Source organism: Mandrillus leucophaeus, unplaced genomic scaffold (genome assembly GCF_000951045.1).
Source record: "Mandrillus leucophaeus isolate KB7577 unplaced genomic scaffold, Mleu.le_1.0 Scaffold375, whole genome shotgun sequence".
Classification (NCBI taxonomy): Eukaryota; Metazoa; Chordata; class Mammalia; order Primates; family Cercopithecidae; genus Mandrillus; species Mandrillus leucophaeus.
Genome location: NW_012103976.1, coordinates 2,166,076 through 2,192,632, shown reverse-complemented (window position 1 = coordinate 2,192,632; position 26,557 = coordinate 2,166,076). Strand labels below are relative to the sequence as shown.

The 26,557-nt window shown below is 39.6% G+C and overlaps 1 protein-coding gene and 1 pseudogene across 1 annotated transcript; both read left to right on the top strand.

Moving 5' to 3' along the window:
* Window positions 1–2,569: 2,569 nt before the first annotated feature.
* KBTBD7 (kelch repeat and BTB (POZ) domain containing 7) lies at window positions 2,570–7,248 on the top strand. The gene has a single exon (XM_011990258.1). It carries the CDS (start codon window positions 2,881–2,883, stop codon window positions 4,936–4,938), a length of 2,058 nt encoding a protein of 685 aa, XP_011845648.1. The 5' UTR covers window positions 2,570–2,880; the 3' UTR covers window positions 4,939–7,248.
* Window positions 7,249–25,441: 18,193 nt separating this feature from the next.
* LOC105546927 lies at window positions 25,442–25,876 on the top strand (annotated as a pseudogene).
* The last annotated feature ends 681 nt before the right edge of the window (window positions 25,877–26,557 follow it).

Genomic DNA, 26,557 nt, shown 5'->3' with positions numbered 1-26,557 from the left:
CTAAAATTTTAAATTTAATTCCTCAGTTGCACTAGCCACATTTCACGTACTCAAGAGCTACATGTGGCTTCTGGCTACTGTATCAGCCAGCACAGATATAAAATATTTCCAAGTTTTATGGGACAGCACACAGATCTAGACCTTAGGGAATAGTGGCTAATAGATATTTTCAATTGTGTGACAGGTAACCTAAGGCAAATAACGCAGTAAGAGGAGATATAAGGAAGGTAAAAATCAGTCACTACCTATATGAGGTACCTAGAGTAGTCAAATTCATAGAGACAAAGAGTAGAATGGCAGTTGCCAGAAGTGGGGGACTAGAGAGTTATTGTTTAATGGGTACAGAGCTTCAGTTTTGTGATAGTTGCAAAACCGTGTGAATATATTTAATGCTAAAGAACTATACACTGAAAAATTTTAAATGGTTAAATTTAGTGTTATGTGTATTTTACCAACATTCTAAGAAGTTTTTTAAAATGGCCATTCCCGTGCTGGTCATGTGGCTCATGCCTGTAATTGCAGCAACTTAGAGGCTCAGGCAGGAAGAGTGCCAGACTAGGCTGGCAGGATAGTGAGACCCCATCTATAATTTTTTTTAAAAAATTAACTGGGTATGGTGGCATGCATCTACAGTCCTAGCTACTTGGGAGGCTGAAGCCGAAGTATTGCTTGAGCCCTGGAGTTCGAGGCTGCAGTGAGCTATTATGGTGCCACTGCACTCCAACCTGGGTGACAGGGTGAGACCCCATCTCAAAAAAAAAAAAAAAGAAAAGAAAAAAGGCTTTTTTCCCTAGCTGGTTGTTCACTGCAAGTAAGAAAACAATCACTGTTACTAATAATGACTGACTTAATTCCCTCTGGTGTATCTGAGGGATGTCTAACATCTCTTTTTATTTACAGAGGAGATATTGGAGCCCAGAGGCTGACTTAATTTAATGTGTCTACCCTAGAGGATTTCCAGTGGACTTCAGCTGATAAGTTGAAGTTATCTTCAGCTGATAACAGAAAAACAATTTGAAAGTTTTTCTCTTGTAATGTGTTATCCATACATGCATATAATACTGATGATTTTCTTTATTGGGTTATGGTAACATAAACTAGCAGCAGGAGCAGTCACTGGTTTTGTAATAAAAGTTATCTGAAAAAGTCAATCTGTTACCAGTGGAGGGTGTCCCGGTTCTTGGCGTTTTGGACAAAGAATTGGAAGAAACACATAAACAAAGCAAGGAAAGAATGAAACAACAAAATCAGAGATGTACTGAAAATGAAAGTACACTCCAGTGTGGGCGCAGGCCCAGCACAGGGGCTCAAGGGCCCTGTTACAGAATTCCTAGAGGTTAAATACCCTCTAGAGGATTCCACTGGTTACTTGGTGTATACCCTATGTAAACGAAGAGAATGAATTAAAGTTACAAACTCATTTACTCGGCATACACCCTATGGAGAGGGTATTTCTTGTTATAGCTAAAGTGTGAATCGGCCTTATGTTCCCTGCCTCTGGACCCTATTTTCCTACCTCAAATCTCTAATACTTGATTTTGATGATTTAACTGTTGATCAATGCAAATATAAAAGACTTTTGTAAAGCATAGGCTATACTGTATGTTAATTCAAGGAATGTCAGGGCATGTACTAATGCTGAATTTTGAGAATCACGTGCTTTTGTACAGAACAAAGTCTGTTTCTTGAAATATTTTGAGTTAAATACTCCCTAAAACTCCTTAATAAAGGCAGTTACAGAATCTGTTAATTGATATGTGGAATGGCAGTGAAAGAGGCTGTATTAGACGACTTGAAAACACTCATATTTGGAGCTTAATGAAAATATTCCTGCTCCCCAGAGATGAAATGTTAGTGAGAGTAGCAAATAATCTATTTTTATATGCCCGATTTGCATATTTGAGGCCATCTATTAACACCGTTCTTTAGGACCTCAACCTAGTCGTCTAAGACATCCTTATTAAACGAGGCCAATACGTATCATTTAACATTGAAAATATTGTTAATGCCCTTCAAAATCTTTCAAAAGAATAAAAATTAAAAACTAAGTTCTTTGTAAAATTTTGCGGTTTAAAATAATTTAAAAATTTTTAAAAATTTTTCGGTTTCAAATTAGTGGGTGCCTCATTTATCATAAATTATAAAAGAGAATCTAACAATTATTGGCTACATTCTAGGCACGGGGTAACGCTTTATTATTCTTCTAACCAAAAAAAAACATGTATCTAAGTATCCTATGTAACGTATCATTCAATCACACAAAACCCTATGAAATACTGGCAGGGCCCGGTGGCTCACGCCTGTAATCCCAGCACTTTGAGAGGCGGAGACAGGAGGATAATTTGAGCCCTCAGGAGTTCAAGACCAGCCTGGACAACAATAGTGAGACATCGTCACTTCACCATCATATCCAGAATTAATTTCTGTTAGGGCAGTCAGCGAAAGGAAAGCTCGCGATATTACACAAACTACTACTCCCAACATGCAAAGCGGTTTCTTTCCCTCTGTCCCCGCCCGGCCGTCCAAGAGCCCCAGCAGGCCTCGGGGCGCGAAAGGCAACCTGGAAGCGGTAGTTCTCCTGGGCGCCTAGCGGGATCGCCAGCGCGGCAGTGGGGCCTTCCTCGGCTCCAAGCCAGCGGGTCCTGTGAGGGCGAGCGGAGGCGGAGAAAGGGCGCGGGAGTGAGAGAGGGTGAGTCAGCCACTGTCTACGCAATAAAGGGAGGCCTCACCGCGGGATAGGGCTGAATTCAGAAGTGCGGCCCGTGCCGCAGTCTGTTCCAGGACGCGGCTTGTCTTAGCGTCTGCGAGGGAAGGTTGAGGAGGAGCCAGAACCAGGTCCGGCAGCCTTTCTCGCTATCAGCGCCCGTCGCCATCTCCACCATGCAGTCCCGGGAAGACGCCCCGCGCTCTCGCCGCCTCGCCAGCCCCCGCGGTGGGAGGCGGCCCAAGAGGATTTCCAAGCCCTCGGTTTCGGCCTTTTTCACGGGTCCAGAGGAATTAAAGGACACGGCCCATTCTGCAGCCCTGCTGGCACAGCTCAAGTCTTTCTACGACGCGCGGCTGCTGTGTGATGTGACCATCGAGGTGGTGACGCCTGGCAGCGGGCCTGGCACGGGTCGCCTCTTTTCCTGCAACCGCAACGTGCTAGCAGCTGCGTGTCCCTACTTCAAGAGCATGTTCACAGGTGGCATGTACGAGAGCCAGCAGGCCAGCGTGACCATGCACGATGTGGACGCCGAGTCCTTCGAGGTGTTGGTCGACTACTGCTACACGGGTCGTGTGTCTCTCAGCGAGGCCAATGTGCAGCGCCTGTACGCGGCCTCCGACATGCTGCAACTGGAGTATGTGCGGGAAGCCTGTGCCTCCTTCTTAGCCCGACGTCTTGACCTGACCAACTGCACCGCCATCCTCAAGTTTGCAGACGCCTTCGACCATCACAAGCTTCGATCTCAGGCCCAGTCCTATATAGCTCAGAACTTCAAGCAGCTCAGCCGAATGGGTTCAATTCGGGAAGAGACTCTAGCAGATCTGACCCTGGCCCAGCTGCTGGCTGTCCTGCGCTTGGATAGTCTGGACATAGAGAGTGAGCGGACTGTATGCCATGTAGCTGTGCAGTGGCTGGAGGCTGCTCCCAAGGAGCGGGGTCCCAGTGCTGCAGAAGTCTTCAAGTGCGTGCGCTGGATGCACTTCACTGAAGAAGATCAGGACTACTTAGAAGGGCTGCTGACCAAGCCCATCGTGAAGAAGTACTGCCTGGACGTTATTGAAGGGGCCCTGCAGATGCGCTATGGTGACCTGTTGTACAAGTCTCTGGTGCCAGTGCCAAACAGCAGCAGCAGCAGCAGTAGCAGCAGCAACTCTCTTGTATCTGCAGCAGAAAATCCACCCCAGAGACTGGGTATGTGTGCCAAGGAGATGGTGATCTTCTTTGGACACCCCAGAGATCCCTTTCTCTGCTATGACCCTTACTCAGGGGACATTTACACAATGCCATCACCTTTGACCAGCTTTGCTCACACTAAGACTGTTACCTCCTCAGCTGTCTGTGTCTCCCCAGACCATGACATCTATCTAGCTGCCCAGCCCAGGAAAGACCTCTGGGTGTATAAACCAGCTCAGAATAGTTGGCAGCAACTTGCAGATCGCTTGCTGTGTCGTGAGGGCATGGATGTGGCATATCTCAATGGCTACATCTACATTTTGGGGGGGCGAGACCCTATTACTGGAGTTAAGTTGAAGGAAGTGGAATGCTACAGTGTTCAGAGAAACCAGTGGGCATTGGTGGCTCCTGTCCCTCATTCCTTCTATTCCTTTGAACTCATAGTGGTTCAGAACTATCTTTATGCTGTCAACAGTAAGCGCATGCTCTGCTATGATCCTAGCCACAATATGTGGCTGAACTGTGCTTCTCTTAAACGCAGTGACTTTCAGGAAGCATGTGTCTTCAATGATGAAATCTATTGTATCTGTGACATCCCGGTCATGAAGGTCTACAACCCAGCTAGGGGAGAATGGAGGCGGATTAGTAATATTCCTTTGGATTCAGAGACCCACAACTACCAGATTGTCAATCATGACCGAAAGTTGCTTCTCATCACTTCTACAACCCCACAATGGAAAAAGAACCGAGTAACAGTGTATGAGTATGATACTAGGGAAGATCAGTGGATTAATATAGGTACCATGTTAGGCCTTTTGCAGTTTGACTCTGGCTTTATTTGCCTTTGTGCTCGTGTTTATCCTTCCTGCCTTGAACCTGGTCAGAGTTTTATTACTGAGGAAGATGATGCACGGAGTGAGTCTAGTACTGAATGGGACTTAGATGGATTCAGTGAGCTGGACTCTGAGTCAGGAAGTTCAAGTTCTTTTTCAGATGATGAAGTCTGGGTGCAAGTAGCACCTCAGCGAAATGCACAGGATCAGCAGGGTTCTTTGTAAATAGATTTTGAGACACTAAGATGTTTCTACTGCTACGGAATGTATTTTAAACACATATCCTTTTTCTTGGAAAAAAAAAAGTTGACCAGGACCACAGATTTGGTTTAGAAAGGGTAATATTTTGAAATACTACAAGGTTTAAACAGTCCACAAAATCGACCTGTTTAATAATATACCTTCCTGAAAGTCCAAAATTAAAATATGGAAGCAAGAACTATGTAATTGACTGGGATGCTTGGTAGGTTTTTTTCATTGTTCAAATATTCATTGCACAGTGGATTGTTTTGATTACTTAGTATGCTTTTTTTTTTAATTAATTCAATCTTCTGTTAATTTTTAAGTTTTGGTTAGTGCCACAAGGAATTTAACTTTTTAATCTGTACAATAGAAAACTGGACTAGGAATTGGTGGAGTTTTGAAGGATGTATACTTTCCTTCAAAATAAAGTGGTAGATTTTCAAAATTTTACACTAGTCAGTTCTTTATATTCTAAGTTAAATATAGTTTGTAAAATTATTTTGGTTTTCTACAAAGGAAAAAAAATTGTATATATATATATAAAGGTTACTGAATAATGATTTCATTTTGATAAATGTGCAGAATGGCCTCACAAGCTCACAGAAAGTAAAAAATAAGTAAATAAAAATCAGGATTCCACTGTTTTAAAATAAATCTCAGTTTTTATTTTGGAATATAAAATGTGTATTTGGTATATGTGACCAATTTTCTTTCCCAAAAAACACCCATTCTAGTAATGTCATGAATTAAACACCCTTCTAAACAAAAAAAAAAGGTAACTTGCTTTTTACGTTTGTATTTTTAATCTATGCCCAATACATGCTTTATTGATGCAGAAGAACAATTCCTAGACATATAATTGGGTAATGCAAATTTTTATCCACTGGTCATGACTTGTCTTAAAATGTTTATTTGCCTCCCTAAAATATTTTGGCTGTATAGGTTTGGTGTTTGTCCTAGAGGATTCTCCATCAGAAAGTGATTTATTCTTTACTGTTTTGTGAGGTAATATGGTTTAGAACATATATATAAGCTAAAAATGGTATTTTATTCAGATCAGTAGTTATCATGTCTATCAGCTATAAAAAAAAAATCAAGTGCCAGCCAAGAACTTTAAAACTTTAAGCTGTGTATTATAAAACTGTTTTGTGTAGCATTGGAATATTGTCCATTTTGTAAGTCACTGTGAATGTTCTTATCAGCTTGAAGGTATTTTTGTATTAAAAGTTGACATTGAAGAACCTAAGTGAATAACGGGGTTTGGGGCCAGTAGTGAAAGTATGTTTCCTCTAAAATATTTCCCTGAACAGTGGTATACATGGTTATTTTATTATGAGATTTGTATATGTTCTGTGTTTCTCTGTGAACCATGTTTCAGTCTCTCTGTCACCATATGTAAGGGAAAGTCCATAAATATAGACTAAATTGCACAAAACTGAAATTGTTAATTACAAGAAAATATAGGTGCTTACCTTTTGAAGGTTTATTAATACATGTGATTGTCACAATACGTATATATGATAAGTGGTGTACATATACAGATGTTTATGGTGTATAAATTTTTCTATACCCAATTAGAATTATCTTCCTGATTCTTTATTCAATAACATGCTAATTCCTCTTCTATGTTCTGTAGTGACAGAATGCTAACTTTTCTTACACCCTGGCAGAGGACAGGAGTCTGGTCTAGGATGGGGAACTGAATTTTTGAACGAAAAGGAAAGAGAAAGGATAAAGGAACAAACAAAACGCACAATCACGTTTCTTAGTCATTTTGATTGGCCATTTGAACAGTCTACAAGTTTAACGTTATTTCTAGTGAAGATGCCTGCCCTAGCAATACATGTTTCTTCAAAAGGGTAAATGTGCTTTAGTGACCTAAAGCTAAATTTTGTTATAAGTACTGCACTTAATACAAAGCTATTTCTCAGTTGTGTTATTTTTGAGCCAAATTTTTCTTCACCATTTAACTTCTTGTTGGTAGCTTTTTGTTTCGTAAAAATTGAGAGATGGCAATGCTTATGTCAACCAGATTATCCATCTGCAGAATTAAGGTATGCAACTGGTAAATAAAAGACAAATGCTCCAGTTTGTCTTTCTCAGCCTTTGAGTTCTTAACCTTTGAGTTCAAACCTAGCCTAAATAGTGGGAATGTCGTGGTTTTCAGTGAGGTTTTCTTGGGAAGGATCTTGGTTTTGTGATCTATTTGTGAATTAAGAAGTAGATGTTAACCATTATTTTATAGATAAGTGATTTGTACATGGTTAGTTATAAATAAAACTGGTACTAGAACCCAGGTTTCCTGACTTTCTAATTCAGTGGTTCTGCTAAATGTACAAAATTCTCCCTGTGCTGTGAACTTGCAGTGCTGAAATATCTTCATGACAAGAATCCTTTTCTAAGTTTTCCAATTAATCAGCACATTGTTTAACAAATGCTTTCTATAATGTCATTTGTAGGACTGCCGTTGGTAGGATTTAGTTTTATTTCATATGCTTTTAAATTCAAACAGTAAGTAATACTGGTGTTTTCAAAAAGGTAAAATAGAAGACTAATTTAGCAAATAACTTGTTTAAATGTAGTTTTAGGATTAAATTATAATAGCCCCTCATACCTCCTTTAGTTGAGCAGTGTTGTTCTGTTTTGGTGCCTGGATCTTAATAGAGAATATGATGAAAACTTTTGACCCATTCTTCAGGAAAATGCCTGTGTTCATAATTTTATAATTTTAAGGGTATAATGACATTTCTGAAGTTCATCCACACACCCAGGGTAAAAACTCTTGTGACAAGGTCTCAAGAACATATCTACAAAAAGAAATTTGCATTTTTCACAAGACACGTAGCTCAAATGTTTGTAGGGTGAAGGAGTAATTCCCAAAATAGGGCTAAAGAAATAATATATGGCCAGGTGTGGTGGCTCACGCCTGTAATCCCAGCACTTTGGGAGGCCAAGGTGGGCACATCACGAGGTCAAGAGATCAAGACCATCCTGGCCAACAGGTGAAACACCGTCTCTACTAAAAATACAAAAATTACTTGGGCGTGGTGGCGTGTGCCCGTAGTCCCAGCTACTTAGGAGGCTGAGGCAGGAGAATCACTTGAACCCGGAAGGCGGAGGTTGCAGTGAGCCGAGATCGTGCCACTGCACTCCAGCCTGGCGACAGAGCAAGACTCCATCTCAAAAAAAAATAAAAAGAAAAAAATAAAAAAAGAAATAATATATATTCACCGTCTGAAAGAAATGTGAAAATTAGTACCTCAGAATGAAGGCAAAGCTGACATTTCTGAAATTCTAATTTCCTCATGATGAGTAATGGAAGAATGGATAACAAAATGTAAACTTCAAAGAATAAAGTGTAGTAGTGTATATGAAAGCTTTGAAACTCAAGTGTTATACAAATGTAAGTGATACGATTATTGTCCAAGAAGGCTGTGTATAAGGATTTAAAGCAAAATACATGGTTCAGATGTTTCGAACTATTGGCACCATGGCTCATTAAAAATACATCTTAGTAGCAAAAGTTCATTGTCTCTTCATAAATAGGAAAACAAGTGATTGGAAAAGTGCATCTACCTGAAAGGGATCTATAGTAAATGTACTCAAAAAATATAATCAATTTGTTAAACCCTGCTCATTAAACCAGGAACCAGTGCTTTGCCCGATGTTATTTTACCAGTTTGTGCTGAAGTGAAAAACTATAAAACACAATGAATGAGTTGTAAAATAAAAATTATTCTACTAGATTTGTTTCATTGTTCAAAAATTGGAAATGTAAAAATTCTTCAGCCTTATATCAGTCCCCTAAATACTAAAAGAAAGTCGACTGGTCTTTGAAATCCAAAAATCTGATAACCAGAATGTAAATATCCTTTCATCACATCTCTACTTCCCATATCTATTTGAAACTTCAACACTGTTTCATCTTTACAACTAATTTTAGAAGAATATTTGTTATAGCAAATATAATAAAGCAGAAAGTATTAGGAGGCAAAATTATAGAAAAGGTGACTAGCAATCCCAAGAGAATTAATTGATAATCTATTTGAGAACTATAGAGTGGATTAAGTATATACAAGACAGTTTTTAAATGAAAAACAACAACAAAAAGGTACTGTTCAGAGAAGCTGCCAAATTTTAGAGGAGTACCTTACAGGCAATAGGTTTTATACCCTTTTCTTAACTCTGGGCTATTTTGTCACCTAGACCCTTGCCAACAGCTTCTCTTTGTCACTTTACCCTTGTGGACTCAACATGGTCCAAGGCACAGGGCAGGCAGGGAACAGATATTGTTGCATATTATTCCCTCCATATCTGAGACATTTTCTCCTACTCTGTGGGGAGTCTCTCAATGGAGATCTTTTACACTGTCACTGCCAAAGCAATTTTGGTTACTTGGACCCACCATATCTTTTTTTTTTTTTTTTTTTTTGAGATGGGAGTCTCACTCTGTCACCCAGGCTGGAGTGCAGTGGCATGATCTCAGCTCACTACCACCTCTGCCTACCAGGCTCAAGCAATTCTGCCTCAGCCTCCTGAGTAGCTGGGACTACAGGTGCGTGCCACCATGCCTGGCTAATTTTTTTAGCAGAGACGGGGTTTCACCATATTGGCCAGGCTAGTCTCAAACTCCTGACCTCGTGATCCATCCACCTCGGCCTCCCAAAGTGCTGGGATTACAGGTGTGAGCCACCGCACCTGGCCAGACCCACCGTATCTTAATCAAGAATATTCTTTTAGGGACAAATTATTTGTTAATTTTGGGGAACCTAGCAAATAGCAATGGTTCTCACCTCAAGGCACAGCCTGATCCAGAGTGTCAATGTCTTCAAGGCTTTATTAGTACAGAGAATATGTCATAGGATGAGGTTTTCTCTCACTTTATACATTAGTTAGCACATAAGTTGGTTGTACACAAGAGAGACCTTATATATCTTTAAATGGATTTCTCATATAAAAGTCCAATCTTTTATGTGGGTGCTGATCTACAAAGTTATCTGAGACCCAGGCTTGTTGTCTTCCTGTTGTACTGCCCTTGGGGTGTTATCCTGTTTCACATGGTCCAAGATGGTTCACCCCCTCATGTCCGTATTCCAGCCATCAGGATGGGAGTGTTGGAAGGGCATGACCCTGTCCTATAAGGGAAATTGTACATATCACTTCTGGTCACATGACACTGGCTAGCTCTTAACTACATGGCCACACCTAGCTGCAAGGAAAAGGTACTCTTTATTCTGTCAACATGTATCCAGTTAAAATTCAGTGGTTCCTTCTTGAAGAACGCTGAGAAAGAACATCGGGATACAAACAGCAATCTCTACTACATCATCTGTCAGGCTAGATTTTTATCACCTGACAGTTAAAATCACTGCCAGGAGTCCCAAGACCTTCAGTGTACCAACTTAGAGAACCCACTGGTATGCTTCTCTCTGTATATTAGTAATTTAAATAGTAATAATTTTTTTAAAAACCCATGGAAAGTGGCAATATTTTATGTATTCTCTGGTAGAAAATTCCCCATGAGTTCTAGGACTCTGATCACTTGTAAGAGATAAAGTTGGGAAATGTTGAGGAAGACCAATAGATAAGCAAATGACCTCAATAAAGGTTATAGTTCCTATTGTGGCATATTCTACAGAGACAGCAGAGTTGCAAAGGTGGGAATGTTCAGAGTACAGCATGTATTTTGATGTAACCTGATCGATCCTAGGATGGAAGGGGAAGCTTGGCATAAGAACAAGCTGGAAAAGTCGGTAGGCATCAGCTCTTGAAGGTCTTATATGCCGTCAAGGAGTTTGGACTTTTTTTTTTGCATACAATGTGAATTCATTGAGAATTTAAAAATAGGGATTTGACAAAATTGGATTTGTTTTATTGAGACCCTTCTGGATGTACTGACAGTGCAAGATTGTGGCAGCAAGAAGAACATTTAAAGGGATGTGTTGTTGTAGTCCAGACAGTTACATAATGTGGTTCTCAACGGGGAGTAGTTATGGAATTGATGAGGAAGGAACAGATAAGTCAGTTACATTTATCTGGACCTATAATTGTATGTTTGGAGATGAGGGAGCTGTAAGGAGTATGAGAAAGGAAGGCCTGTAAGTGATTTCCCCTTTCTTGCTTGGATGTTGTGTTAGAGTATAGGCCAAACTTCCGTATCTAAGAGGCCCGGGAATGTAAGGTAGAAACCTTTTTGTATACATTCAGTCCAGAAGTGAACAGCCAAGTATTGCGGACTAGTTCTGCCCCATGGGGTTGTTTACGGGCCCAGGTTCTTTTATCGTTTATCCTCCCAACCCGCAGTGAGCTGTCTGTCCTCATGAGGAAAGTACATTCACCAGAATTGTATCTGTGTTTTCAGCCTGTGGAAAAGGGGAAAGAGGAAATGGAAGGCAAAAAATCTTTTCATTTTAAAGAACTTTTACATCACTTTTGCTATTTTTTTAATTGGGGAGAACTTAATCATATCACCATGCCCAGTTGCAAGATGAACTGGGAAATATTGTCACTAAATGGATGTGCTTAGCTAAAACTCACGGAGCTCTATTAATAAATAGGTGTGAATAAATTAATATATTTTAATATAAACACGTTCAGTTTTCTGTATTCAAATGCAGGTGGTTCACAATGTCATGCAGGCGTTATTGTTATCATGGTCATTTCAGATATCCCTACAATTATCCTTCCACAATAAATTCAAAGCCAAAAGTTAAATTTCATGTCATGCTGAATAATGATTTTTTAATAAACAAATGGGCCCCTGCATACATTTAACACAGAGAGACAAACACGCCTCATATTTTTGCTATTAAGTCTAGTATTCCTAGGAGCGGCAGAAATTAAGCCTCCAAGGGGCCCAGGGTTCTCTTCCTTAATCCCTAAACTCTTTCCAATCCTCTTACCTTCTCCTCTGGGAACTTACTGGCTTAGCCTTCTCACTTCTCCCATATCCCAAAAGCTCTATTACTAAAAGGAAGGAGAGTGGATGAGGACACAATCAGCAATCTCCGTCACAGTTGACTAAACGGATGGTGCTGTTGTTTAATGGATTTGGGAACACAGGAGTCTTGATTTGGAGACATCAGTAGATATATTTGGTGTCCCATATCACAGGCCTTTGGCCCACCTCTGATTTAAGCTGCAGCTATGGCAGAAAGGAAAGGTTGATATAGATGGAGATGAGTTTCTGAGTATGGCTTTGGACTTCAGGTAGTTTATACCTCTAATGTTTTCTTTCTTTGAATTAGAATGCAAGATTTTCTGCTGAAAGGGGAGCCCCATGGGCAAGGGTACTTGAAGACAGGGTGAACCTACTAACTGGTAAGCTTCCTGAGATCAGGGGATAAGGTCTATTTCATCTTTATAGCCCTCATAACACTAATCAAAGAGCCTTGAACAGAGCTGAAAAAACATTTAAGATTGGAAGTGTTACTGTAAAACAAAACTGCTCATATTCTAGATCTTAACAATATAAGATATATATAGTATAAATTTACGTTTTTACATAATCCTTTAGTGGCTTGAATTTCTGTATATTGTTCTTCATCATAAGTTGATTCTTAATTTTTTTTTTTTTTTGAGACGGAGTCTGGCTCTGCCACCCGGGCTGGAGTGCAGTGGCCAGATCTCGGCTCACTGCAAGCTCCGCCTCCCGGGTTCATGCCATTCTCCTGCCTCAGCCTCCCGAGTAGCTGGGACTACAGGCGCCCGCCACCTCGCCCGGCTAGTTTTTTGTATTTTTTAGTAGAGACGGGGTTTCACTGTGTTAGCCAGGATGGTCTCAATCTCCTGACCTCGTGATCCGCCCATCTCGGCCTCCCAAAGTGCTGGGATTACAGGCTTGAGCCACCGCGCCCGGCCGATTCTTAATTTTTTTGTCAGTTAGAATCATAGGCTAGTAGAGCCCAGTTTTCTTTCTTTCTTTTTTTTTTTTTTTAATTGAGACAGGGTCTCACTCTGTTGCCCAGGCTGGTGTCTAGTGGTGCGATCACAGCTCACTGAAGCCTCAACCTCCCTGACAGAGCCCAGTTTTCTTATATAAACCCAAGGAACTTTAAATAATTTACCAAGGCTTGTACTGCTAGCTATTCATAAAACTGGAATTAGAACTGTGTTTCCTATCTCTTAAACCAAGGCACTTTCTAGTATACACTCTTGCCTGCTGAGTAGCACTACCTCAAATACAGGACTCGGAAAGTAAAATCACTATTGTTCTTTTTTTTTTTTTTTGTATTTTTTGTAGAGACAGGATTTTACCATGTTGCTCAGGCTGGTCTTGAATTCCTAAGCTCAAGGGATCAGCCTGCCTTGGACTCCCAAAGTGCTGGGATTACAGGCGTGAGCCACCACACCTGGCCTATTGTTCTGCTTGAGATTTTTTTGGCCCTCCAGTCTAGCCCTGATGCACCTTAGGGCAAGTGGTCTGGAATTTCTGACTCCTTACTCAGAACTCTGAATCGAGAGAGGGCCCAACTAAAAGTCATCTTAGAACCATGGAGAAAGAGTGTTAAAAATTGGCTTTCATTGAAACTAAAACCCAACCAAACCCTTCAGTGATGATAAGTTTCAAAGTATTAAAACACAGTATTATTTTTAGTATTACATTATGCTTATATTTTAGTATTCTATTTAGTATTTATATATTTTTGTATTTTATTTTGACCATGTCAGTTCAGATCCAGTAATCTCAATGAGAGCATTTAGCTAATTTAATAAATATTAAATTATTTTTATACTTAAATTCACAGTTATAAATATATGTGTGAAGAAATAAATATATCTTATAAATTCAGTTATAAGATATAAATATATCAAGGTAATAATAAGACGTACTTTCCCAAAAACTACCTATGTTCTGTGTATTCACTGAACAAGAATTGAATGAATGCTTAAGGAGCAATAAAATCATTTCTAAATCTAAACAATTTGCACAGTATTACAGTAAAAATTTGAAGATATCATGTCATATTTATTTCAAAATGCAATCTAAATTTTTCAAAAGCCTTTGTGCGTTTACTATCATGAGATATTTAATTATAGCTGGAATCAACCTTAAAGTTACCATGCTGATGATAACACTTGAGATCTCTGAAATACCAAGGACTCTTAATACCTGTGTAGCCAGTTCACAATTTTCTAAGAACTCAAGTCCTTTCTTTTTCCCATGTCAGCTCTGTTTGTGAATGTTAAAGAAGGGAGAACTGTTGGGAGGCCAAGGCAGGTGGAATGCCTGAGGTCAGGAGTTCGAGACCAGCCTGGGCAACACGATGAAACCCCGTCTCTACTAAAATACAAAAAATTAGCCGGGCATGGCAGCGTGCATCTATAGTCCTTGATACTCAGGAGACTGAGACAGGAGAATTGCTTGAACCTGGGAGGAGGAGGTTGCAGTGAGCCGAGATCACAGCACTGCACTCCAGCCCGGGTGACAGAGTGAGACTCCATCTCCAAAAAAAAAAAAGAAGGGAGAAATGACAGAAAACTAGAATCAGCCAACAGGACAACTTGTCAGGAAACCCAGAAGATTTGGAGAAAGGGGAGGCATACCCTAGTGTTTAAAATGAGATCTGTGGAGATGAGGCTTTAATGAATTTCACATCTTTTTGGTGAACATACTAATAATATATCTAAAACAAGAATTCCTCTAAATATGTCAAGTCCTCAAATCTTACCATAGATAAAACATTTTATCAACATAGAAGGGTTCCATTTTGCCTTGAAAGTAAATATGACAAAATTAAGTTGAAGTCTTTGGAATAGCATGCTGGGGACACATTTTATGAGCAGTCCCTTGAAATTTCTTCAGATTAGATATCAGACACCAGAATATGCCATTTTTAGGCTGAGCATGGTGGCTTATGCCTGTAATCCCAGCACTTTGGGAGGCCTAGGCAGGATTGCTTGAGGCCAGGCATTCACGATAAGCCTCAGCAACACAGTGGGACCCTGCCTCTACAAAATAAAAATTAAAAAAAAAAAAAATAGGTGTGGTTGTGCATGCCTGTTGTCCTAGCTACTTGGGAGGCTGAGGAGAGAGGATCACTTGAGCCTATGAGTTTGAGGCTGCAATGAGCTATGATCACGCCATTGCACTCCCGTCTGAGTGACAGAGTAAGACCCTGTCTCTAAAATATATATATATTTATGAATTTTTTTTAGTTACATGAGGGATAAGAAATATACCATATTCAGTTTTAACTCAGTTCTAGCATGTTCCAAGCATCTTGGTGGAGCTCTGTCTTGTTTAGCTTATTACAGAATCATTCATGCCTATACCTGTTGAAACACCTATGATTCTGCAATTCTGTTTTAAATGAATCACATATATGAATGTTTTAGGAAGGGGTACCTCACAAAAGTTAGGTTACAGAGCATTTTGTGCCTGAATCATTTTTGCAGTGGTATATGGAGTAATCTACTTATCTGCCCTTCTACTGAAGCCCACCTCATTAGCCATAATAATCTATTCAGAACTTAGTTGCTTGCCCAGTTCCTGTGCTGTCTTTATCTTAATCAGGGTATCCTAGTATTAATATACTTAAGATATATTTACAGTATCATTTTGTGTGTTTATAAAAACCTCAAAACAGCTGCCAGAGAATATTTTGAATTGCTTCTCTCAACTATGTAATATAATTTTCCTTATATAATTTCCATTATGAGTGATGATACTCCTTTTTCTGTTTTATTAAAAAAAATTGGGATTATTGTAAATTCACATGCAGTTGTAAGGAATAATACAGAGAGATCCTGTATATCCTTCACTTGTTTTTCCCAATGGTAACATCTTGCACAACTACAGTAAAATATCACAACCAAGAAAATGACATTGATACAAATCATTAAAATTCACATTTTACCACTTTTACATGCATGTGTTTGGTGTGTGTATATTTAAATCTATGAAGTTTATTAAAATATTAAATATCCCTTGTGCCATGCCTTTTTTTTTTTTTTTTTTTTTTTTGAGGTAGAGTTTTGCTCGTTGCCCAGGCTGGAGTCCAATGGCGCAATCTCAGCTCACCGCAACCTCCATCTCCCGGGTTCCAGTGATTCTCCTGCCTCAGCCTCCTGAGTAGCTGGGATTACAGGCATGCTCCACCACACCTGGCTAATATTGTATTTTCAGTAGAGACAGTTTCTCCATGTTGGTCAGGCTGGTCTAGAACTTCCGACCTCAGGTGATCTACCTGCCTTGGCCTTCCAAAGTGCTGGGATTACAGGCGTGAGCCACTGTGCCCAGACAGTGCCTTGCTTTTATAGCCACAGGCTTTTCCCTCCTCGTCTCCCTAGTCAACCCCTAATCTGTAATTCATCTCTGTAATTTTGTCATTTTAAATTTGTTATATAGGGTGGGCATGGTGACTCATGCCTGTAATCCCAGTGCTTTGGAAAGTTAAGGTGGGAGGATCACATGTGGTCAGGAGTTTCAAACCAGTCTGGGCAACATAGCAAGACCCCATCTCTACAAAAAAATTTTAAAATTAGCCAGGTGTGGTGGCTGTAGTTCTAGGAGGTTGAGACAGAAGGATCACTTGAGCCCAGGAAAGGAGTTTGAGGTTACAGTGAGCTATGATTGTGCTGCCACACTCCAGCCTGGGTGACAGAGCAAGACCCTGTCTCAAAGAAAAAAACATTATATAAATGGAATCATACTGTATTTAACCTTTCGAGATCATGTTTTCACTCAGCATAATTCTCTTGAGATTTATCCAAGTTATCGTGTATATCAGTAGACATTCCGAATGGTATAGTAATGTCACACCGAAAATCTGCTCCTCCATAAAAGCAATAAGGACATTAGCAAAAGCTGTTGACATAAACTTATTAGAATTGTGGAAATTAACTAAAGGCTTTCCACATTCCAAGGAATGCTTACCTAAGAAAAACAGCTGAATCTCAGTAAGAACAGAAAGCCTATGGTGTTTTAACTTGCTCTAATCCTATACACCTCTCCCCAGCTCCATGGCAGCCTTGAAACTCAACAGCTTCACATTTATAGTTGTCGTGGAAACCAGGGCTTAGCAGCCACTGGAGAGAAAACAACAGATTTGAAGCCCAAAAAGGCCCACTCCCAGAGAATTATCACTAGTTCACCTAACAGCTCACTGAAAATCTCCATAATCAGGACTTCTTTTAATCTGACCTATTTCAGAGTACACTCTGCAAACAGCTTGATGTACAGGGCATTTATTTTTTAAAAAACAATCAGTAGTACAACAAAAGAAATTAGACTTTACCAAAATTAAACTTTTGTGCTTCAAATTGTAACATCAACATACATAATGTGAGTGAAAAAACAAAGAAGTAAAAAACAACTCACACACTGGGAGAAAATATTTGCAAATCATATATCTGATAAGGGACATGTGTCTAGAATATGTAAAGAACTGATACAATTCAACAATAAAAAGACAAATAAGGCCGGGTGAGGTGGCTCACGCCTGTAATCCCAGCACTTTGGGAGGCCAAGGTGGGTGGATCACAAGGTCAAGAAATCGAGACCATCCTGGCCAACATGGTGAAACCCCGTCTCTACTAAAAATACAAAAATTAGCTGGATGTGGTGGCGTGCACCTGTAGTCCCAGCTACTTGGGAGGCTGAGGCAGGAGAATCGCTTGAACCTGGGAGGCGGAGATTGCAGTGAGCCAACATCACGCCACTGCACTCCAGCCTGGCGACAGAGTGAGATTCCATCTCAAAACAAAACAAACAAAAAGAAAAATAACCCAACTGAAAAAGTGAGAAAAGATTTGAACAGACATTGCTTCAAACAAGATAGACAAATGACCAACAAGCACATGAAAAGACACTCAACACATTAGGGAAATGCAAATGAAACCACAATGAAATACCACTTTACACCTACTTGGATGGCTAGAATAAAAAACAAAAGCAGATCCTTTTGTAGTTTATAAGCGTGATGATTGGGGTTTCATGTGCGTGTGTGAAATGTGCCTTGTTATGACCTCATTGGAACATTACCCCTTTGACTTGAAAATTCAAAAAAAGACAAAAGCAAGGATGGCAAGGATGTGGAAAAACTGAAATCCTCATACCTGCTGGTAGGAGTGTAAAATGGTGCAATGGCTTTGGAAAACAGTTTTCTGTTCCTCAGAAAGTTAACAGAGACACCATATGACCCAGCAATTCCACTCCTAGGTACATAACCAGGAGAACTGGAAACATACGTACGGAAAAAATTGGTACTAATGTTCATAGCAGCATTATTCATAACCAACAAAAAGGAGAAAAAACCCGAATGCTCATAAACTGACAAACAGATGAGCAAAAGGTCAATATTAATGCAATGGAATCTTATTTATCCATTTAAAAAACAGAGTTCTGATGCATGCTGTAACAGAGACGACTCTTGAGCATATTAAGTGAAAGAAACCAGAAACAGAAGGAAACATATTGTATGATTCCATTTATATGAGAGACCCAGAGTCAGCAAATCCATAGAGACAGAGAATAGATTAAGGGTTGCTTAGGTCTGGGGCGCAAACATATGGACAATAAGGTGGAAATGGGGAGTAACTACTCATAGATATGGAGTTTCTTTTGGGGGTAATGACAGTGTTTTGGAATGACTGGTGATTTTTGCACAATTAAGTAGTGGTTGTATTGTCAGTGTTCTAAAAACAACTGAACTGTAAACTTTAAAAAGATGAACTTTATGGTATGTGAATTATATCTCAATAAAGCTGTTATTCTTCAAAAAGTTTCATTTCTTTTTTATTGCCAGAGTATTCCATGGTATGTCTATAACACAGTTTGTTTAATCATTCATCCACTGAAGGACATTTGGTTTTATTTGCTTGTTTCCAGTTTTGGGCTATTATGAATAAAGCTGAAATAAAACAATACTTTTTTTTTTTTTTTTGAGACAGAGTCTTGCTCTGTTGCCCAGGCTAGAGTGCAGTGATGCAATCTCGGCTCACTGCAACCTCTGCCTCCTGGGTTCAAGCGATTCCCCTGCCTCAGCCCCCCGAGTAGCTGGGACTACAGGCATGTGCCACCATGCTTGACTAATTTTTGTATTTTCAGTAGAGACGGGGTTTTACCATGTTGGCCAGGCTGGTCTCAAACTCCTGACCTCAGGTGATCCGCTTGCCTCGGCCTCCCAAAGTGTTGGGATTATAGGCATGAGCCACTGTGCCCAGCCCAAAACAATACTGTTTTAAAACACACAAACAACTCTTATTTTAATGTTGAATCCTCCTAATTCAAGAATTCTAGAAATTTACGTGTTAAACTCTTGTAATGAGAAATGATCATGCTTCAATTAGCAGTTTCTTCCCTTAAATTATTTTTACTAATAAAGACTGTAAGACTCCATTCTTTTTTTCCTTCACTTTACTAGAGCTCATATAGCCTTAAAGGCAAGATTTATGATATGACCAGGTACTTCTCCATGTCCCATACTGGAGCAACCCTTCTCTGCTTGTCCAGTATCAGAGGCCAATGTTTCTCTACGGAAGGGCCTTTCTCACATGCTGAAATTACTCTGATTATCTTTTTTTTTTTTTTAACTCTTTATTATTGGTCTTGATTGTTCACTCCATCACAGGAGGGACCATGTCTCTTTCACCAGTTACTAGCATAGTGCCAGACATGGAGTTGGTGCTCATGAAAGAAAGAAATGAATGCATTTGGTTCTTGTTTGAATTCATATGACAAACACTTGCAGCTATAGCGCTCAGCATTTAGTGAGTTCTCCAGCTTTCACGAAGAGCTGTTATTACACCATTGTTTTTCTGGTTGTTACAGCAACCCACTGCCTCCAAAACTACAAGTTAATTCTGATGCACTCACTTTCCCAGACAACAAAACAGTATTTTCAATTATGAAATAATGTTATTATAAATCACATTTCTCACACTATAGAGGGACACTGGGAGGTTTTCTCCTTATCTTTTATGAAGATGGCAGAGAATCTGCAAAGCAACAAATCTACTTGAACCAATAAATGCTAGGAAACAAAACCAAAGCAGTAGTACACACATATTCACTCCCAACTCTTTTTTATTTCTCTCAAATTCTCTAACCTTTCCACAAGCATCTGTAAATTCAACTGGGTTTGTCTGTCCAAGTTATTAGGGAAGTTTTGAAAAGTGATTGTTGCAAAACAAAGAACTCTGAAGAGCTCTGTTACAGTCTAAGTATTTCCTCTATTTTTCCTCATTGCCGGTTGCTTAAATTTCATGTCACATTAGCAAATGATAATAGTACAAAAATTGAGATTTCTACAGAAAAGGTCCAGTATAAGGTACTTTCCCAACTTTCCCACCTCCCATCCCCTCACATTGTAGGTACAAAAACTGAGAAGAGTTTTATCTGACTGGATTAGTCATTCTCAGGGTTACTTGTATATTACACTGCATTTTCTCCTCCATAGGTTTTGGTCACAAGCACTACTAAAAGTCATGTTCCTGGCCAGGCGTGGTGGCTCACACCTGTAATCCCAACACTTTGGGAGGCCGAGGCAGGTGGATCATGAGGTCAGGAGTTCAAGACCAGCCTGGCCTTGAACTGCCAGGTGAAACTCCATCTCTACTAAAAATACAAAAATCAGCCAGGCATGGTGGCAGATGCCTGTAATCCCAGCTGCTCAGTAGGCTGAGGCAGAAAAGTGCTTGAACCCGGGAGGTGGAGGTTGCAGTAAGCTAAGATTGTGCCACTCCATTCCAGCCTGGGCAAAGAGTGAGACTCCATCTCAAAAAAAAAAAAAAAAAAAAGTCATGTTCCATGGCCTGTCTTGGAATATGCCAGCTCAAAGATATATCCTATAATAAATATTTCACTACACCTTCCCCTATGCAGTTCTGAATGCTTTTCTCATAAACAGGTTGTGATACCCACCAGTTAACAGTCCCATAACCTTATGGTTATGTGCAATTGGCTTTGACATTATAAAAGCATTATCTACTTCAATACATTCAGCCATCTTCACAAATATACAATGGGGATACTGTCAAGAGAATAGTAAGGAAGGGCATTATAGAGTGCAGTGTCAATATTGCAGATTTTCAGATGGTGGTATGCATCCATAATTCCAGCTACTCGAGAGGCTGAGGTGGGAGGATCACGTGAGCCCAGAAGTTCAAGTCCAGTCTGGGTAACATAGTGAGAGCCTGTCCCTAAAAATAAGATCGAAGATTTTGGTGTCATAACTCCTGCTGTATTTTGATTTATGTACTTGTAAGAACTTCATTTTAATCTCCTAAAAGTCCCCATGCTTATTTATGTATGTATTTTTGCTTATTGCAAACCTGTCTTTGGACTTTTCTATTATTTTAAATAAACACTGAATGCTATATAACACTAAGTCATATATCAAACCTTTGAGACAGTTAAACCTAGATATCTGCCTGTTGTTAAAAATTGAAAATGAAAAAAAATATTGATGATGACTCAATGAAATAGAAGATTTGTCAGGGGAGAATCAGGTGTCCAGCCACATAGGTCTGGTAACAATTTCTTGGTAGAGTCACCATGTTCCAGGTTTATTTCTCTGCTTTAGAAGTTTGGATATTCAGGTATTGCTACACCTTCATAGGATGGGATTTGGGTACTGAATCAGGTTAACCAAATCAATAAGAATCAAATATACAACGAATATGATACTATTAATTTACAATTATAAAATATAACTTTCATATTAATTAGCTAGATACTGGTGATCCCTGATTAGCACATATTCTTGTGGCCTAATTTTCATGAGAGATGAATCACTATCAGAAGCTTGCTTGGTGGACATGGACATAGAATTCACAGAGCAATCTGGATGATCTTAATGACCACTATCAAGGTGGTATGAGAGGCAGGTTCATTTGTCTTCACTGTAGGGGGAGACCCAAATGGACAGTTTTTCTGGACAGAGCCAGATCTAAATGTCCATAATTGCATGGCCAAGTCTTTCCTAGGCTTCTGTTCTGGAGCTCCTCCTACCCTCCTCTGGTTGATACAAATTTTCTTGTACCTTTTTTTTTCTTTGCATTATTTCTGTGGTTACATCATTTCTTCAATCAGATTAATATAAAGTAGAACCCATTTTGCCTTTTCCCAGCTAGGCACAGTGGCTCATGCCTGCAATCCCAGCATTTTAGGAGTCCAAGGCAGGAGGATCACATGAGGCTAGGAGTGCGAGACCGCCCTGGGCAATACAGCAAGACCCCACGTCTATAACAAAACTTAAAATTAGTTGGGCATGGTGGTGCACATCTGTAGTCCTAACTAGTCTGGAGGCTGAGGTGGGAGGATCTCTTCATCCCAGGAAGTAGAGGTTACACTAAGCTATGATTCCACCACTGCACTCCAGTTTGGGCAATAGACCAAGACCCTGTCTCTAGAAGGAAAAAAAAAATTACATATCTGCTCTGATTTGTATTTATTTTCTTTGTAAATGAATTTTTAAAGGTTGTCATACATATTCCAATGTTTAATTTTGTGTGTATTTGGTGGGGATCTGCATGTGCCTCTGGCCTCCATGTACTACTGTGTCTAAATTTATTTTTTTTGAGACAGAGTTTCACTCTTGTTGCCCAGGCTGGTGTGCAATGGCATGATCTCGGCTCACCGCAATGTCCGCCTCCTGGGTTCAAGTGATTCTCCTGCCTCAGCCTCCCGAGTAGCTGGGATTACAGACATGCACCACCACGCCCAGCTGATTTTTGTATTTTTAGTAGACACTGGGTTTTACCAGGTTGGCCAGGCGGGTCTCGAACTCCCAACCTCAAGTGATCCACCCACTTCGGCCTCCCAAAGTGCTGGGATTATAGGTGTGAGCCACCACACCCGGCCATACTGTGTCTTTAAACTGTCAGCATACCATTAACTATGTATCACTGGTGTGGACGTCTCAGTACTGTTCATTTTCATGAAATGACAATGTGCAGAGAGCACAGGATAAGATATTTATGATGTGTTTATGATGAATTTCACAGATTTGAGGATGATCACTTATGTTATTTTTGTTATAAATGTAATGAAATATTGAACATAATCTCTACTATAATATCATATATTACTTTCCAGATTTCATTTTGCTCAGTATTTCTCAAAGGCTCTTAAGTTTCAGATGAGGATGTTTTATTTAAAAAAGAACTCAAGGAAAACAGATATGTGAGGCATTGCACCAAGTCGAATAATTCAGTAATGGATTCTGTCCTGTACTTCTCATGGTTGGAACATGTAAGTATTGAAGGATTAACTAATATGCTCAGCTGTATATTAAATGGAAATCCTAAAACACAGTTGGTAGGAAAGTGTAAACCAAAATTATTATTTGTGTAGAAATGCAGTAATTGTGCAAATCTCAGCAAAATATATTTTTGGAGATCTTAGTTTCATTAAAATAATGTAAGATAGCACATAATACAATGTTAAGCATAAACTAGATGATCAAAAACTATTAGTGTCTCCTAATATTACAGAGACAATGTCCACCATATAATAAAAGGCATCAGTCATACCAAGAACCAAGAAAGTCACAACTTGAATGAGAAAAAGACAATCAACTGATACCAATACAGATGAATCAGGTATTGGAATTATTTGGCAAGCACTTCAAAACAGCCTTCATAAATATTCTTTAATAGTCTATTAAAAATTCTCTGGAAATGACGGGGAAAAATAAGCAAAAAATCTCAGCAAATAAATCGAAGTAATAAAAAAGAACTAAGTAGAACCTCTAACGCTGAAAAATAGGCTGGGTGTGGTGGCGTGCACTTGTAGTCCTAGCTGCTTGGGAGACTGATGCAGAAGGATCATTTTAAGCCACAAGTTTGAAGCTATAGTGCACTATAATCACACCTGTGAATAGCCAGTGCACTCCAGCCTGGGCAACATAGTGAGACCTCATCTCTAAAACAAAAACAAAACCAAAAGATAAAAATAACAGAAAGAAAACAGCAATAGTAGAATGGACAAAACAGAGGACAGCATCAGTCTTTCAGGACAATCAGTGGAATTCACTCAAATTGAACAACAGAGGGAAAAATAGACTGAGGAAAAAATGAACAGAGGCTCAGAGACTTGTAGGATAATAACAAAATAGCCAACATTTGCGTCACCAAAGTTCCATGAGAGTGGTGGTGGAAGAGAGTGTAACTGAAAGAGTACTTGAAAAAATAATTGCTGAAACTTCCCAAATTTGTTGAAAAACACAAAACTACAGATTCAAGAATCTGAGCAAATCCCAACAGGCTGAACCAAAAGGAATCCATTCCAAGACACATCAAAATTAACTTTATAAAAACTAAGCGCAAATTTAATCAGTTAAACTTCTTAAAGAAAAAAATCTTAAAAGCCAGAGAAAAATGACACATTTTCTGTAGAGTAATATCTATTTGAATGACAATTTCTCATCTGAAACCATGGAGACCAGAAGGACAGAAGGAAGTGGCACAGCCTTTTTTTTTTTTTTTTTTTTTAATAAAGTGGGTCTTACTCTGTCACCCAGGCTGGAGTGAAGTGGCTCAATCACGCCTCACTGCAGCCTCCAACTTCTGGGCTCAAGTGATCATCCCATCTCAGCTTCCTGAGTAGCTGGGGCTACAGGTGAGCACCACCATGCCGGACTAAGTTTCCCTCTCCTCCTCCCTGAGACAGGATCTTGCTATGTTGCACAGGCTGGTCTCAAACTCCTGGCCTCAAATGATTTTCCCACCTTGGACTGTGGAGTCACTGGGATTACAGGCCTAAGCCACCTTGCCCAGCTGGTACAGCATTTTTTAATTGCTAAAAGAAAACAACTTTCCACTGAAAAATTCACATTTAGCAAAATTATTCTCTAGGAATGAAGGGGAAGTAAAAACATTCTCAGATGAGTGAAAAAAGAATTTGTTGCTTACAGACTTATCCTTAAAGATTGGCTACAGAAAGTTCTTTAAATAGAAAATAAATGATAAAATATCTCAGAGGATTAGGAAGGAAAAAGGAACAACAGAAAGAGCACAAATACAAACATACACAAAAGCATGTTTTAGAAATCATACAATGGTATGTTTCATAAACCATGAATTTTATAAATCATATTTGATGACTGAAACAAAAATTGTAGGCCAGGCACGGTGGCTCACGCCTATAATCCCAGCACTTTGGGAGGCTGAGGCAGGTGGATTACCTGAGGCCAGGAGTTCAAGACCAACCTGACCAACCTGGTGAAACCCCTTCTCTACTAGAAAAATACAAAATTAGCCTGGTGTGGTGGCACATGCCTGTAATCCCAGCTACTTGGGGAGACTGAAGCAGGAGAATTGCTTGAACCTGGGAGGCAGAGGTTGCAGTGAGCTGAGATTGCACCACTGCACTCCAGCCTGTGCAACAAGAGCAAAACTCTGTCAAAGAGTTTTTTGCTCTGTCAAGAGCAAAAAAAAAAAAAAAAAAAAAATTGTATAGGAATTAGTCTGAGTGGAGAGAGCGAGCGAGCGAGCTGAGTGGTTGCATGGTCAAGTCTCAGAAACCAGTAGCACTTGCAGCATGGCTGACCAACTGACTGAAAGGCAAATTGCAGAATTCAAAGAAGCTTTTTCACTATTTGACAAAGATGGTGATGGAACTATAACAACAAGGAATTAGGAACTGGTCTCTTAGGCAGAATCCCACAGAAGCAGAGTTACAGGACATGATTAATGAAGTAGATGCTGATGGTAATGGCACAGTTGACTTCCCTGAATTTCTGACAATGGTGGTAAGAAAAATGAAAGACACAGGCAGTGAGGAAGAAATCAGAGATGCATTCTGTGTGTTTGATAAGGATGGCAATGGCTATTATTAGTGCAGCAGAACTTCACCACGTGATGATAAACTTTGGAGAGAATTTAACAGGTTGATGAAATGATCAGGTAACCAGATATTGATGGTGATGGTCAAGTGAACTATGAAGAGTTTGTACAAATGATGACAGCAAAGTGAAGACTTTGTACACATACTGTACAAAGTATCTGTACACATTTCTTGTACAAAATTGTTGATTTGCCTTTTCTTTGTTTGTAACTTATCTGTAAAAGGTTTCTCCCTACTGTCTAAAAAATATGCATGTGGCGGGGCTCGGTGGCTCACGCCTGTAATCCCAGCACTTTGGGAAGCTGAGGCGGGCAGATCACGAGGTCAGGAGTTCGAGACCAGCCTGGACAATATGGTGAAAGCCCGTCTCTACTAAAAATACAAAAACTAGCCAGGCATGGTGGTGGGCACCTGTAGTCCCAGCTACTCGGGAGGCTGAGACAGGAGAATCACTTGAACCCAGGAGGCAGAGGTTGCAGTGAGCCGAGATTGCACCACTGCACTCCAGCCTGGGAAACAGAGCAAGACTCCATCTCAAAAAAAAAAAATGTTTTTTAATAAATAAATAAATAAATAAAAGCAAACAAACAAACATCTACTAGAGACAACAGAGAGAGAGGTAATATATGTTAATGAAAAGTTCAGTTGACAAGGAAAACATAATGATCTCAAATGTGTATAAACCAAAAAACAGAGCCTTAAAATACATGAAACAAAACTGATAGACTTAAAAGGAAAAACAGACAACTCCACAATTATTATTGGAAAATGCAACATGATCTCTCAGCAAGTGACAAAGCTACTAGACAG